The 14,504-nt window shown below is 42.6% G+C and overlaps 1 protein-coding gene across 2 annotated transcripts; it reads right to left on the bottom strand.

Annotated features, from left to right (window-relative positions):
* Positions 1 to 8,589: 8,589 nt before the first annotated feature.
* Positions 8,590 to 13,791, bottom strand: zic4 (zic family member 4). Of its 2 annotated transcripts, XM_047567913.1 has the most exons (3): positions 12,667 to 13,791; positions 11,926 to 12,558; positions 8,590 to 9,932 (listed from the first exon to the last, which is right to left on the bottom strand). In XM_047567913.1, exons 1-3 carry the CDS (start codon positions 13,094 to 13,096, stop codon positions 9,493 to 9,495), a joined length of 1,503 nt encoding a protein of 500 aa, XP_047423869.1. In that variant the 5' UTR covers positions 13,097 to 13,791; the 3' UTR covers positions 8,590 to 9,492. The 2 variants fall into 2 exon arrangements, with proteins under 2 accessions (XP_047423869.1, XP_047423868.1); XM_047567912.1 differs by having other exon boundaries at positions 11,926 to 13,790.
* Positions 13,792 to 14,504: the final 713 nt, after the last annotated feature.

Here is a 14,504-nt window from a genome sequence, read left to right as displayed (position 1 = left end):
CCCCCCCCAGCAAAAATGGCTGCACCTATAGCACAGCAGTGCAATCATCATCATATAGAGTCATTTGCTGCAGCTTTATGATGAAGAAAAGAGGAGTGGGGTGGGGGGCTCTGCCGTCTCGGCTCTCCGTGTCATCTCACACGCTGCCACTCATGATAAATGAACGCGTTCCCGCTCCCCTATAGGCGGAGAGCAACGCCACCGTGTCCCTCCTGTCATAAACAGCGGTCGTTTACTGACTCCGTTAGTATTTCTATCACTCCCAGGCAACTGTCCCGCAGTTTACTGAGTGCTGGGAGTAACTGCAACAAGGCTCCACGTAGAAATAAAGATACTGTGAAAACTGACAACTAGCGTGTCAAACGCCTGTTGGAAGGAGGGCCAGAACCGCTATGCTGTTAGTGGGAGGGTGTAGCCGGGGAGCTGTGTGCGTCAAAATAACTCCTTTGGCGATGCTACACACACACACACACACACATATATATATACATATATGCGTGCATGCGTTTCTCCTTTCGAAACCATTTTGTTTAGGGTTTGGTTTGCTTTGTAGCTTTAAGTCTAACGCGAAATTATTTCAAGAAGTTACATCAAACCAGATATATTTGCCATGCGTAAATGTGCATCCAAAACATGTTTCCCTAACCACTAGGCCACAAGGACTCTGACGATCCTGTGGGCTAAATGAATCAAAACTGTTAACAATTCTTGAATGTTTAAATGATTAAAACCGAGTCGTTTATCATTTGCCCTCTGGAAGTGAATTATTCATTTGACCAACTTTGCGACTTTAAAATAAAAAAGGTGTTTTTTTCCCCCACAATATGCTAATATCTCCTCCTTTAAATGGTGACTTTTGCCTCCGTTGTTTGTATGCCAGTGTTTGTTTACAGCTAACTCATGAGAGAAGAATGACAGAAACCAGGAGGTATCCCACCTCTGAGAGCTCCACTGACCCGTGTGTCCATCCAGCAGAGATGTAGGTAGACCTATGCGGTGACATGAATGGTAACAAGTTTATCCCTCTCGCAATATGAACCGCGAGGAGAGGCTTCGAGGGGGTCCTCCGGTGCGTTTTAAACATGTTTACAGCAGACAGGAGCGGGGAATTAATCACCTATGGATCCTGCCGCGCATTTTGTCATTCCACTTTTTATTATTTTTAAACCGCCGCCGTGTTTCTCATCAGATTATTCTATTTCAGTATTTTTTTGTTGTTGTTGTTAGGTTTGTGTGTCCGCATCACTATTAAAAAAAAAAAGTTTACAAACACCTATGAGCCACTGACGTCCTCTCCACTTTGTCTGACTGCGAACATCCATCCGCTCAATAGGACGTGTCACGGCAGCGCATGTCCCCTCACAAAAGACAATTGTGATTTAGACAAACATTGGGGGAAAACATAAAGGCAAAGGTCAAGTCCTCTTTCAGTTCAAGTGTGCTCCGATTCACCTACAACACAACGGGGACAAAGAGTTGCAGCTACCTCCGTTTCTAAAGGGGTGGGGTGGTTGGAGTGGGGGGGTGATTACGCGCCTTATATGTTGAAGAAAGATGGGGAGGAGGAGGAGGAGGAGGAGGAGGATGCTGATTCTCTACCTGCTTCAAATAATAAGAGGAGTAAATCAGCAGCTGGTTCTTTAATCACACCCTTCGCACAGAAAGAGAGGAAGAGGAAGTAGATTGTATTCCAGACAACAAACGTGTTAGGATTATTGTTAATAGTATTCCAATTATGTTGGCAGGAAAGAAAATAGAAATTTTTCTACAATTTAAGCATTTCAGTGTGCTGTTTTTTTGTATTACTATTGCAAGTTCAATTATTTCTAGAACAGAGGGATTAGAAGAATAAGTAGTGTTAATTGCGCGGCAGGTATAACGAGCAGGTCTAATCCTTCTTCCCCCCTCTTTGTATTGAGTTTTTGTGGGCTTAATGAGTGGCAGGTAGGGCTGCTTCCTGCTTTCTCACATGCTCAAATAGGCCTCTCACCGCTTGCAGTCCTGGACCCTGGCTGTGTACAGGAAACAATTGATTTTGAGCATAAAGTTAATTATGCCTAGAAATTAGACAGCCTTAACGTTGGGCGAAGACTGAGAGGTTGATTTCCTGACAGCTCTTAACACACTCTCACGCACATCACTCATGCATGTGCGTTTTCTACCATAGGCATAATGTGAGGGGAAAACGACACTTACCTCGCCTGCTCCTGCAGTTTATTCTTACTGGCTTCCTGGAAATAAAAATAAAACTATTGTGCGTGCAGTTGTGGGTTTTGTCCCCCCTCCAGCCTCAAGCCTTAATGGTGAATTTTGAGAAATAAGTGGGAGAAATCCTTTTTGGGCTCGGTTCTGCACCGAGTAGTTTCCTAGGCTACACAAATCAGTATATGGAGATAGCTTAAGCTCAAAGAATGCCCCAGTGGTAGGCTTATTATTGAAACCAAGGAAAAAAATCTTATTGAAACTTTTTTTCCCCCCTCCTTTTGATGAATTAACTCACGGACAAGGAGGATAAGCTGCGCATAGCGTCTTCTCTCCGAGCTGAATTATAATATAAGAAAAAGGCGTGCTTTGTGTGGCTTTAGACAGAATCAAGTGCGTTTAATTATTTTTAAGATTCTTTAAAATGTATAAATAGAGACTTAATTACATTTCCCGTTTTCCTCCCCATTATTGTTGTTATAATTATTATTATTATTATTATTATTATTATTGTTATTTTTAGTGGAGCTAAAGTTTCCACGGACACATAAAGCCCTGCTGACCTCTCTCTGAGGGACTGGTTTACGCGTCAAACTGAAATTACCTGCCGCTGAAAGGGATTTTCTTTAATTCTATTACCGGACGTGGGTTCGCTTTGTTTCAATACTGTCGTATCAAAATGATTGACAAAGTAATAAACGCGTCATGCTGCTGCATCTGATTATGCCGCGGCATTTGCATTGGACATTGAGGGGAATATGACAACCTTGACACACTGGGGATTTGCTCTGTCAAATAAACACGTCTCCAAGGATCTATATTGTTGCTCTGACAATACCTCCCATTCACTGAATTTCAAAGTATATTTCGGAGTTATGGTTTGATCAAGCGTAGTTTTTTTTTTTTTTTTTAAACAGAGGTTGGGTCAAAGAGATGGAGAATAATAATAATAATAAGGAATGAATGAATAAATAAATAAATGCTCGGTCCGAGCGAAATTAACTCTACACCGGCGACTCTCTTCCATAATTAATATCTCCCCCTCCTTTCCACCTTCTCTTCCCTCTGTTTCTCTTTCTTCGTTTCGCAGGTTCAGTACTCCAAGTGGCTCTTGGCGCTGTAGTGGTCACACAAGCTGCGAGCACTGCAAAAAATATCAATTTCTACAAATCGTGCATTGCAGACCACTTATTTTTCTTACAGCGACTGGAGGAAATATCCTACAGGGGTAGATTTTACATCTGGTAAACTTGTTTAAAAAAAACTACTACCACTAAAAAAAATAAATAAAATAAAATCTGTTTTTAAACAATATTTTTTACACACTTTTACGCAGTGTCGTGCGTAAAATTCACGCTCATAGAATTCACTTTGAAATAAAACGGTTAATACTTTTATACAGACTATTGGAGTTATAGATGGAGGCCATTTATATCCCATGGCGTGGCCACCTCCAGCAGGTGATCCCGATGTCGTAACGTGTCAGCGGTGGCCTGACATAAGTATAATAATAGTTAATAGAGCGTGATAGAGAGAATGGTATTAAACCTAACAAAGATGTGTCAACAGCAAAAAAAAGTCTATGTCTTCATTAGGCTTGATCTCCGAGGACCGTCGAACATTTCATTAGTGCGTAATTTATGAATGTTTGACAAATATTAAAGAGTATGTAAATACGAGAGGCATAATGTCTTTCCTGCGGGAGATGGCGAAATGACCCAAAGTCTTCGATACTGCTAGAGTGATCACATGCATTATGTTCCTCCTCAAACTGTGCATTTGCCTGTCTGTTTGGAACATATTTCCCATCTGACGTGTGAAATAGTGCAGATAAACCAATGATTCATAATACTGGCAGCATTTGCATCCCCTAATACTCTGTGTTACTTTGATATATGATGACATACTGTCTCTTTTATCGAGTGCACAACGCACTTTTGCCATTATGGCTCTGGCTAAAGCAGTGGGAGGGTTTTTGTCCTAAAACGGTCCATTTCCTTGTTTGTGAACCACTTCCAGAAAAATCGTTATTTTATTTTTATTTCGGTCTCAATGGCTAACTTAACTCCTTGAGTCGCTTTGTTCAGTGGAGGATCCTTTTTCGATACGTAAAACGTAAGAAATAAGGCCTCTGGAGGCTTAGCCTTTCACTTTTAGCAACATTTAGTGTTTATTTTTTTTTATATATATTTTTTTAACTTGCACAAATCTGCACACTCCTTCGCCGTTTCCTTACATACAAACACTAGAATCACATTAGGGTCCCCAGAAGATGATAAATTACTGTACAAACGTCAAATCAATTTATTCGCCAAAGGGCAAGTCCTCCAATTCATAATCGTTCATGCTGCATGATGCATGGCTCCCTTTAACGAATCTGAAGGATGTGAAGCTTAGATACAAACAAAAAAATAAAAAATCTGAAGTGCTATTTGTGTTTTAAGTTCTAAAGAAAAAAAGGAGTTTCGGTTAAATTATTTACATGTAGGAAAATGAGCCATGCAGGCCCGCAGAACAAAGCAGAAAGCAACCCAGTGCGCCATCAGATTACTGTTTAACCGGAGCCGCTTAAAGGAAAAGGCGCGTTTTAATTCCCCACATTATTCCTCGTGTGCACACAAAATCTCTGCACAGACCCCAACAACGCTCGGATCCATATGTTTGCTCGAGTTGCAGCAACAAGTCCTTGTGCGTGTGCAGAGAGGGCTGCTCGCATTAATAACACAAATCGTCGCAGCTCTCGCTAACTATCTTCAGTTCGGGCTTGCGGGATCAAATGAGAGAAGGAGATCTCACATCAAAAGAGACCCAAATGAGCGGGTCGCTGATTCATTCATGCAGCTGCATTGAGGCCAAGGCCAACAGGCGTATCATACACTGAAAGGGAGCTGCTATTCAGAGTGCAGGTGTGAAGTATGTGGCACATTCTGCCATATAATGTGGAGGTTGTTAGACATCCGTGTTCGAGCCTATAGGCTACTGGGGGGCTGATTCGCATTGGAGGGAGCCCGCTCATGTATGAAAGTAAAATAACTTAGTTTCCTGAAATCTGTGGATGACGGTAATCCTAAAACCTGGAGGGGATGGGGAAGCGAGAGAGAGAGGAGAGGGGTGGAGGGGTTCTCCGCATACTGGCACTGATTTTTTTTTTTTAAACTCCCCTCCAGGTTCTAAGATTGTGACTTATGTGCAGTTTGCCTGCTATATACAAAAGCTACCGCAGGGGTGTAGCCTTAAACCTGCCTCAGCTCTGCTTGCTCACCTTTTTATATGTGGAATACAGTTAATTTAGCTTTAAAGGCTGCCATAAATCTTTATGACGGAAGCTCGTGGTCGCCCATATATCACAGCCATGTGACGGCGTAGATCCCCTAACCCTTGGCTGATATCAGAATAAAAATATTCAATATTCCTGACAAGCTTTATGGTCGTAGTTAACTTGTGGGTGTGAGTCCTGACCTCACTTGTGCACACTCCATCAAAGTCCAAGAATTAAGGCGTAATGCTCCTTTACGAAGACTTATTCCGATAATAATATTTAAGTGTGGGGGGGAAATAATGAAACTGTAAAATAGTGGTGTTTCGAAATTTTTTTTGCGTCGATTCTGAGACACGTTTAAACCATTAAAATATATTTATTTACCGACTTTATTAAATCTATCTTTTCTTTTTTTTTTCTTTTTTGGCAAATCAGTGTTTTCGGAATGTCTTATTATAACACCTCTGTCCTGCTTTTCCGGTCTGTTTCTCCTGGCTCTATTATTGCACCTGTCCGTCTGTCTGTCTCTCTTTTTATTTTCCATGCCAATTTCGGCCACTTCATTCCTGATAATTATGACCTGGTTGGTGTTAGAGGTGCTGATGGTGGAGTTGAAGCGTGGGGTGGGCGTGGAGGAAAGGAGGGGTGGTGTGGAAAAGAGGGGAGGGGGTGCGGGGGGGTTACTGAGCCTTTTACTCCTAGACTGCTAATCCCCCTATTAAAGGGGCTTTGTTCAATAATGCCGGACAGTTTCCGGAAGTAGGATTACCGCTTCCATTATTTTACAAAGAAATGATATTTCACACTCAAATGAGCCTTAGGATGCAGCCGTGCAGGCGAGAAGGCCTCGCAAGAAATGAAATAGATTCATTTTCTTTTTCTTTTTGGAACTTCAAAACCTCCCACTTCTTCTTCTTCTTTTTTCCCCCTTGTAATTAGTGTGAATATGTATTTCCCGTGGAACTGCAGTGTCGCCACCACTTTTCCTGTTTTTGCTTCTTGTGGCTGATTGGACTAACGTTTGTGTTGCCTCTCCCTGTATTGCCCTCCTCTCGTGCGTGCGTGCGCGCGCGCGGACACACACACACACCTGTTCTTGATTCTTGACCCCAGAGCTGATATCAGATCAGAGGTTGTCACTCAGCTGAAGGTGGGAAGCCCCTGATGAGTGAACCCAACGGGGCCAGTTGTTAAAGATCCTCCCTTACCGTTCTAACTGTCTCTGGTATTCCGTGTCTGCACGCCGGGAATTTAACTTTTACAGTAAAAGCAAACAGACATCACATGTTATCATATGTTATGCTACGGCCAGTTCACACTATACGCACTAAGTCTTTGGATCCGAACCCGCATGTAACCCGCTCAGTTTCTGACTGAAGACAGGATGTTTATATTTGGACAAAGTCATAAATTATTCAGCCCAGTCTGTGTTGAATTATTAGGCATAGTAAAGGTCACTAAACTATTGCAGAGCAGACGTGCACAGTCCTGCAGCACCGGGGCACGATTTTATTTTTCTTTGTTGGTTTCCAGATGAATCCGGCGCATTTCTTTTTTTCTTTTATCTGCGCCTGTAGCAAAGATTGCATTTAGAAATGCTCCAAATTGCTAAAGGAAATTGATGGTTAGACACACTCGTGTTTTAACTCGCCCCCTTGCTTATTTTCCAAATCAAACGAGCTTTTAAATGTTGCTTATCCTTCACTTTCAGCGCTGAATGGGACGCGTTTTTACGCAGTTAGTTCTTGTCCCCCTTTGACGACTGGAACTAAAAGCTTTAGACGGCCCAATAGAAAGGAGCCCAACAAATCGGTGACAAAAGGCTTTCCGTGTCATCAACGTCGTTCAGACGACCTAGAAGAATCCCTCTGATATTAACTTCCACTTCAAAGACTCCCTCTTTCAATTGAGATCCAACTATCTTGTTGTTTTTTTTCCTCCTTTTCTTTTTTTCTCTCCCCGCACGCACAAGAGCTGGTGCCAAAAAAGGCATCTTCTTCTTCTTCTCCAGTGTTTTTTTCTTCTTTGCTTTGAGCTGGGCCTCTTCCACAGAGCAAACTGTCACGAACTTAACCAAACTCTATCAGAGAATTGTGTCCGTTTCCACTCACTCCTGCCTCAGTCAAGGCCAGAGCGAAAACCTCGCCCTCCGCCAGAAGTTTTCCCAGAGCAGCAGAGGTCTCCGGTCTTTCTGTCTGCCTCATGTTTTCACTCGCCGAGCTACTTTTTGTTTAATACACGTCTCATTTAAATTTATATAGTTAAAACTTTTCTGTCTACAGGGACGATTCATTTACGCATACATTGCTGAAAGGTGCGGTTATCATTAAAGGCAGTTAGAGGTTTAATGTGTTTCATGTCTGCAACCTAAAAAAAAAAAGAAATATGATTTTGGTTCAACTTATCCATGGAGCAGTTCAGCCCTCTTGCACCGCGTCTATTATAGTGTGGGACAACTGCGTTTTAGCGGCTTCTCCTTTGATTGTCGTAAAGTAGAGCTGAAGCAAAAGAATATATTTTTCTTCTTTATACTGCCCTAGTCTGCAGCATAAAGGACATAGATTACCGTTTCCTACCCCATGGGAAGCAAATATTACATTCTTTAGAGCGGGCTTTTGAGTCCACGGACTTGGCCCCATATCATTTGAGTTTGACTTGGCTATTGCTATAGAAATCTTAATTCACCATGAGGATTCACCGTCGTGAAAAAAATGGCTCTTTGTACGAAATGCTCTTTGAAGTCTGGATCAGAATATTGTAGCCTTTCATCAAACTCTGCCCACGTCTGCATCAAAACCACAGCTCAGCTGAGTAAGATTTAACACAAGTGGAGCACAATTCAGACCAGCCCCCTTCCTCCTTTTTTTTCAAACCAGGAAACACTTTAAAAAATACTATAAATATAATTTAGAGGAGAGAATTAATTGAAATAAAATGTGAGTTTTATGTGGATATGAACAGGAGATGTGCTACAGGCTGTGCGTAAAAGAAGCAACAGATTTTCTTTTATGGCTGTATTTAAAAAAAAAAAAAAAAGTTAAATAACCAACAATAAAAAAAAGAAAGAAAAAATAAAAAAAAGTCTTGCACCAAATTCCACACACCCGAATACTTCTCACAGTTTTCACTTTTGTTCATACAAGATTTATTCAAAATACTCACAAAGTACAAGGCAATTCGGTACGCGTTTTGAGTGCCGTTCGATTTCAAATATCCAAAAAGAAAAATAAAGAAAAATATATTGACGACAATGATACAAAAAAATCACAAAATGCCCAATTTGATAAAACATTTATAATTTCACGGTCGTATATCAAATACTGTAGGCTTATGAAACAGCTGATTTGTTGACCCTCTGCACAATTGGGGAGGAAAGAAGAGACGTTGTAAACATAAAACGTTTGTACAAATAACTGCAGTTTTCAGCAAGAAGCTGCTCTCAGACAAGTCCTTACAAAAAATAAAAAAAAGAAAAAGAACAGAAAAAACATCAACATCAACACATCGAAACGTAAAAAAATTTACAAATGTACACTTTGATGTACACTAATTGAAACATGCACTTTGGTTCCATGATACAAAATCCTTCAATGTCCGGTTGAAAAATAAATAAAAACATATTTAAGTCAAAACTCGAATTTACAAAATCATTTTACACCAACATGCCTAGCCTACAATAATGTACCACGTTGTCTAACAGATTTACACGACTCTCTCCACAAGTGGGCCGTCAGGACGTTTAGGCACTGAGCCAAACATTTTCCCTCTTCTTCTTCTTCTTCTTCTTTTTGAATAAGTGAGATTTGAAAATATATTCTTTTATAGTGCCATTAAATTAGCACGACTTTAAGGTTAGCTCGTTTTCCCTCCAATGTGGTTAAATGCGTCTCTTGGCTCTTGTTTGTTGGCTCGTCCAGAAAGGGGGGGACCAGTGGGCCTTCGCAGGCTATAGGCACCGAAGCCAAACCATTTTTAATAGTTCAGCTTTTGAAAATGTGTCACTTCTGGCACCTCGTTTCAGATTAGCCGGGTTAAAACGCGTCTCTGTGCTCTGGGTTTCTGTAAGGTGGCTCATCTGCGGGGTCGGGTGTGGAGTGCCCGCTGGGTGGTGTCTGGGCACCGCTGGCACCTGAACTGTGGCACACGTACCATTCACTTAAATTCGCGGGCTGGGAGGCTCCCACCGGCTCCGACAGCACCGACGAGCCCCCTGGCTCACGGCCCAAGTCTGAGGAGGGGGACACCAGTGAGGGTGTCGAGGACTCGTAGCCTGAACTGGGCGGAGGGGACTTGCAGTGCACCTTCATGTGTTTCCTCAGGGAGCTGGGGTGCGTGTACGACTTATCGCAGCCTCTCACTTTGCAGTTGTATGGCTTATCGCTGGTGTGGACGTGAGAGTGCTTTTTCCGGTCGCTACTGTTGGCGAAGCGTCTGTCACAGCCGTCAAATTCACATTTGAAGGGCTTCTCACCTGTTAACAGTGATGGCGATAAGACAAAAACCAGTGAATTAAAAGTGTGTCACATTTAATAATCATCCTCACAGCTTTTCATATGCATTCATTTGCGCACGCCCTTCCAGGTCCTAAGAACTAAATCTTTACGGGTACAACAAAGATCCAAGTATATGTGCCCCAAAAATATGTAAATTATATTAAGGTTAAAATATGTCGTTAAGTTGTCAGCCTTATTTATATTTTGTCAAGTTTTCAAATTCTTTTGACAATATTTGCTGTGCATTTACCGTAAACACACTCTCCCCCCCACTTGTAGTGCAATAAAATTTGCCTACTTGGACAAACCTGCCATGGCTCTCAGTCTGGCGTAAACAGGAGGGCTGAACCCCTACTGTCTTGGGTCTATACCTGGAGTCTGCATGCATCAAAACAGACAAGCTCCGACCGCAGACATAGCAGGCCTAAAACTAACTGGAAATAATGATAAATGAAAGTGCTGCTTCACGCACTCTTTGGTAACCGGCTGCCACTTGAATCCTGCACACGGTTGTGGTCTGGGTGTAATGTTTTATTCTTTTTTTTTTTTTTTTTTTTTTTTTGGGAGTCTTAATAAGTATTTCTACCTGATTATGACAAGGCAAAAAAAAAAAAAAAAAAAAAAAAAAAAGACAATCTGAATAAATTACACGGAAATCATCCGCTGCTGATTTTTCTCCTCCGATTAAAGCTTTTGAGAATATGTAATTGCCTCTGTCTAATTACACTTGCGGGTTGAATATCAATTTGACCTTCAGCTGTTGGGTTGAGAGAGCCAATCAAGGATATTAGTGTAGTACAAGAAACAGTCGAGGAACAGACCCCAGGGGCAGCCCCAGTCATAACCACACTTTCGGATAGGTTTTAAACATGATACCAAAGACCAGGCCCCTTGGGAGTCAACACACAGAAATAATTTAACAGATTTGTACTTAGGTAATGTGAGCAAATTATATGAATAATACATAGGGCGCAGAAATTGAGCAGAGGGGGAGTGCCACGCAGCCACCGATAAAAAGGAATGTAGTATTAATTTACAAGTCTGACTCGACATTTCGAGGCCTTATTTTTTCCGCCCTCCTAGATTCAGCACGTCACTGGGTCACGGAGGCAAGCAGCCATATTGCACCACTATATGTTTTTAGAGTCAAATCGGAGCTGCTACACATCAGTCATTATACGCGCAGTGAGCTGTGCTAACCTGTAAATTGTTTAAGCTGTCAGCTGCACTTGTCAACTTGTTGCTTTGGCTACGACGATTTCCCAAAAGCATTAATGCATAATGTTACTTTCTCCTGTTGGAAACGAGGAGTAGCCCAGTCTAAGGCTTCAGCTCAAGATCGTAAAATAAATCGAATCCATACAAATCCAACAACGCACCAAATCCAGCCTTGCTTTAATAATGATAACAATTAAAATAGAGCAACATGCGAAGGACAAGCTAATAAACAAGAGGCCAGTACTAACAGAAATAAAAACATCAGCACATCATCATATCAGTTACCGAATGCGAAGATGCACCTTTCCAACTTTGCAGCCAGTCACGTCTGGCATGCTCTAAGCTACTTGGACGAGACCTGACGTGGGCCTCAGTCTTTGTGCTGTGGTGTAAACAAGAGGTTGAACCGTCAAACGCATGAGTGAGCAGTACCATAATCCCTAAACCCAACCTTTGTGGAAGTTGCGAGCGCTGATGCAGCTCATAACAAACAGGTGGCCGCTGTAGCTGTTGCGTCCTGACGCATTAGTAGCAGCAGCAGCAGCAGCATCACACACTGATTAATCGTTGTCATAAGACTATATTCAAATGCCTAAAAATCACATTATTTCGCCGCATTTTTTTAAAAAACCAAATAAAAACAACTTTATTTAATTATGTGCAAATTTAGTGACACGCAATTTAATAATTTCATTGCCTAAATCGTTGCACATTTTTAACATTTTTACAGCTATGTATATAAAGTTCACTGACCTGTGTGCGTCCTTTTGTGAATCTTGAGATTCTCGGATCTTGCAAAGACTTTCCCACAACCAGGGAACGGACACGGAAACGGTTTCTCCCCGGTGTGCACACGAATGTGATTTACAAGTTTGTACTTTGCTTTGAACGGTTTGCCTTCCCTCGGACACTCTTCCCAAAAACATATATGGTTCGCTTGCTCTGGTCCTCCGACGTGCTCCACGGTCACATGCGTTACGAGTTCGTGCATGGTGCTGTAAGTTTTGGAGCAAAGTTTCTTCGGCGAATGCTCCGGCTCCAGCCACTTGCAGATCAGCTCTTGCTTTATCGGCTGCCTCATGTAGCGGAAAAAAGCACCGGCTCCGTGGTGGTGGTGGTGGTGGTGGTGAGCGCTCAGATTCATGTTTAGATTCAGCCCACCGTAGCCATGCAAAGGCGAGGCGGAGAACGGATCAGCCCTGGAGTTTGCCACTTGACTCAAGTGATCAGACCTAACATACATTTCTCCAGGTAGTCCTAACCTTATTTGTCCATTCAACGCTTGGCCACCCGGTGATCCGCTAGAAGGCTGCTCGTGGTGGAGTCCGGAGAAGAGGGTATGGTTCCCAGCGTCGGGGTGATGACCATAGTGTCCGGGATAGCTACCTGTTGTTGAGACAAACATTCCGTGGTGAGAGGCTGAACCAGCAGTCTGGTCGGACAGTACTGGCATGGCTTGAGCTGTCAGATCTCTCCGGATGAGGAAATCCCTACCTGCGGATAAAGCCTGGGCGGTGTGAGACATAGAATAGGGAACCGATGTCGCCTGAACCGGGCCAAAAGCTCCCGTTTGACTGGAGACCACTTCACTGTGGCCTGCCATATGATGATTGTGGTGGTGGTGGTGATGGTGGTGGGGATAATGATGGGCTGGGCTGATTTTGAGGGCCGCGGAGTGCCCCATGTGTTCTGGCCCGAATGGACTCGGCCCCAGGCGGGGTTCCGCAGTAATCTCCCCAGGGTGCGAGTGAGCCATTGAGTGTGGATGGCTGCTGAACCCCGGGAAGCCTGTCACGCTCTGAGGGGTATGGTGGTGATGATGGTGATGGTGGTGAGCCCCTGCCAAGTCAACTAATCTCAGCGCCGTGTTCCGTTTGGAAAACGTAGGGTCCATCACGGGGCTTCCCAATGCATCCACGCTCATTACTTCCTAATTTTAGAATAACTTGACAGCAGGCAAAATAATAATGATGATGACAAATATATTTTAATCGCAATGAAAAATAAAGAAAAAAAAACTTTATAAAGTTAAGTCTATCTGCAGACTACATGGAATCCCATTCGGTTGAGAGGCAGCAGCAGGACGCTTTGATACTGAATAGAGATTCATGGTAGGCGCTGCAGCCCGTGGAGCTAAACAATCACCCTGCGCTCTAATTGGTCAGAGCTCTCTGATTGACGTCACCAGTGACAGTTTCCAACGTGAAGAAAAATGTCTTAGTGACAGCGAGTCGTCAGCGCGCATGCGCAGTGCCTCGGGCAACGGTGGAGAAAAATAGTTGTTATGCAAAGGTTATTGTACAATAAAACTCCTAAAAAGTTGATCCAGATATACAGTCGCCTTTCTTTTTGTCGAAGCGAACAAAGGCTGTGCGGCTATGAAATAGCAATTTCCCCACTTTGATCACGCGATTACAAAACAGACTGCCTCGCAACCGTATGCATATTGTCACTATAAAAGTTGTAAGGATCATAAATAATGCAGTGATATCTTCATTTTGCAGAGCAACGTATGAGAGCTGCAACTTTACGCACAAATTACGCACAGCTTTACGCACGTAAAAGATCCGTGTCAGCGGAGGAAAACGGGTGCAAAGGAAATCTCCACGTGGGAGTTTAAAATAGTCCGGAGTACATACCATTAATATGCGCTTTGATAAATGCCCATATTTACATATCCAGCCGCCAGCCCTTCAGCGCGTACTACAGTGTTGACTCCGTGCTCTGCCTGCCGGGATTCGTGTGTATAGTATTGTGTGAATAGGGAGAGCTGCGGCCATTGTCCCGAGGAAAAAAAATGTAATGGACGGGACCTGTTGTTATGATCCGGGGTAATTTTGCTTTAGACCCAGGACGGCAGCAGATGAGGGTCACAGGAGGTGGTGCCGTCGCAGACTTAAGTCCAAAATAAAACGTGTGTGTACTGTAAGTATCGGTTACTACAATCTTATATTACACAGGATTAAATCTAATGATTATTTTCTCATTTTGTCTGAATACTTAAAAGAAATACATTACGGGCAATCACAGAATACCGTATCGTTTTATAAATTGTGTGTGATTTTTATATGAACTTTGTCTCTTTAAACCGTCTGTCAACGAACAGAGGTGTTTTCAATAAATGTAAAGTTACCAACATGTTGAGTAATGCGTTCATGTTACTGCACACGTATTATTCTCCGTCTCACGGTTCGGTGCAATTTTTCCGAATTTTCCTGAATATCACAACCACTGTCTTTGTAATATTTTCCCCCTAATGCTTCCACTACTCAGAGCGTTTTCTTCTCAACTTTTGAGTTTGTGAGTCATGCCATGCATTCTAAGCCAAATCA

This window comes from Mugil cephalus, chromosome 18 (genome assembly GCF_022458985.1).
Source record: "Mugil cephalus isolate CIBA_MC_2020 chromosome 18, CIBA_Mcephalus_1.1, whole genome shotgun sequence".
Taxonomy (NCBI): Eukaryota; Metazoa; Chordata; class Actinopteri; order Mugiliformes; family Mugilidae; genus Mugil; species Mugil cephalus.
This window is presented reverse-complemented; position numbering and strand designations above follow the sequence as displayed.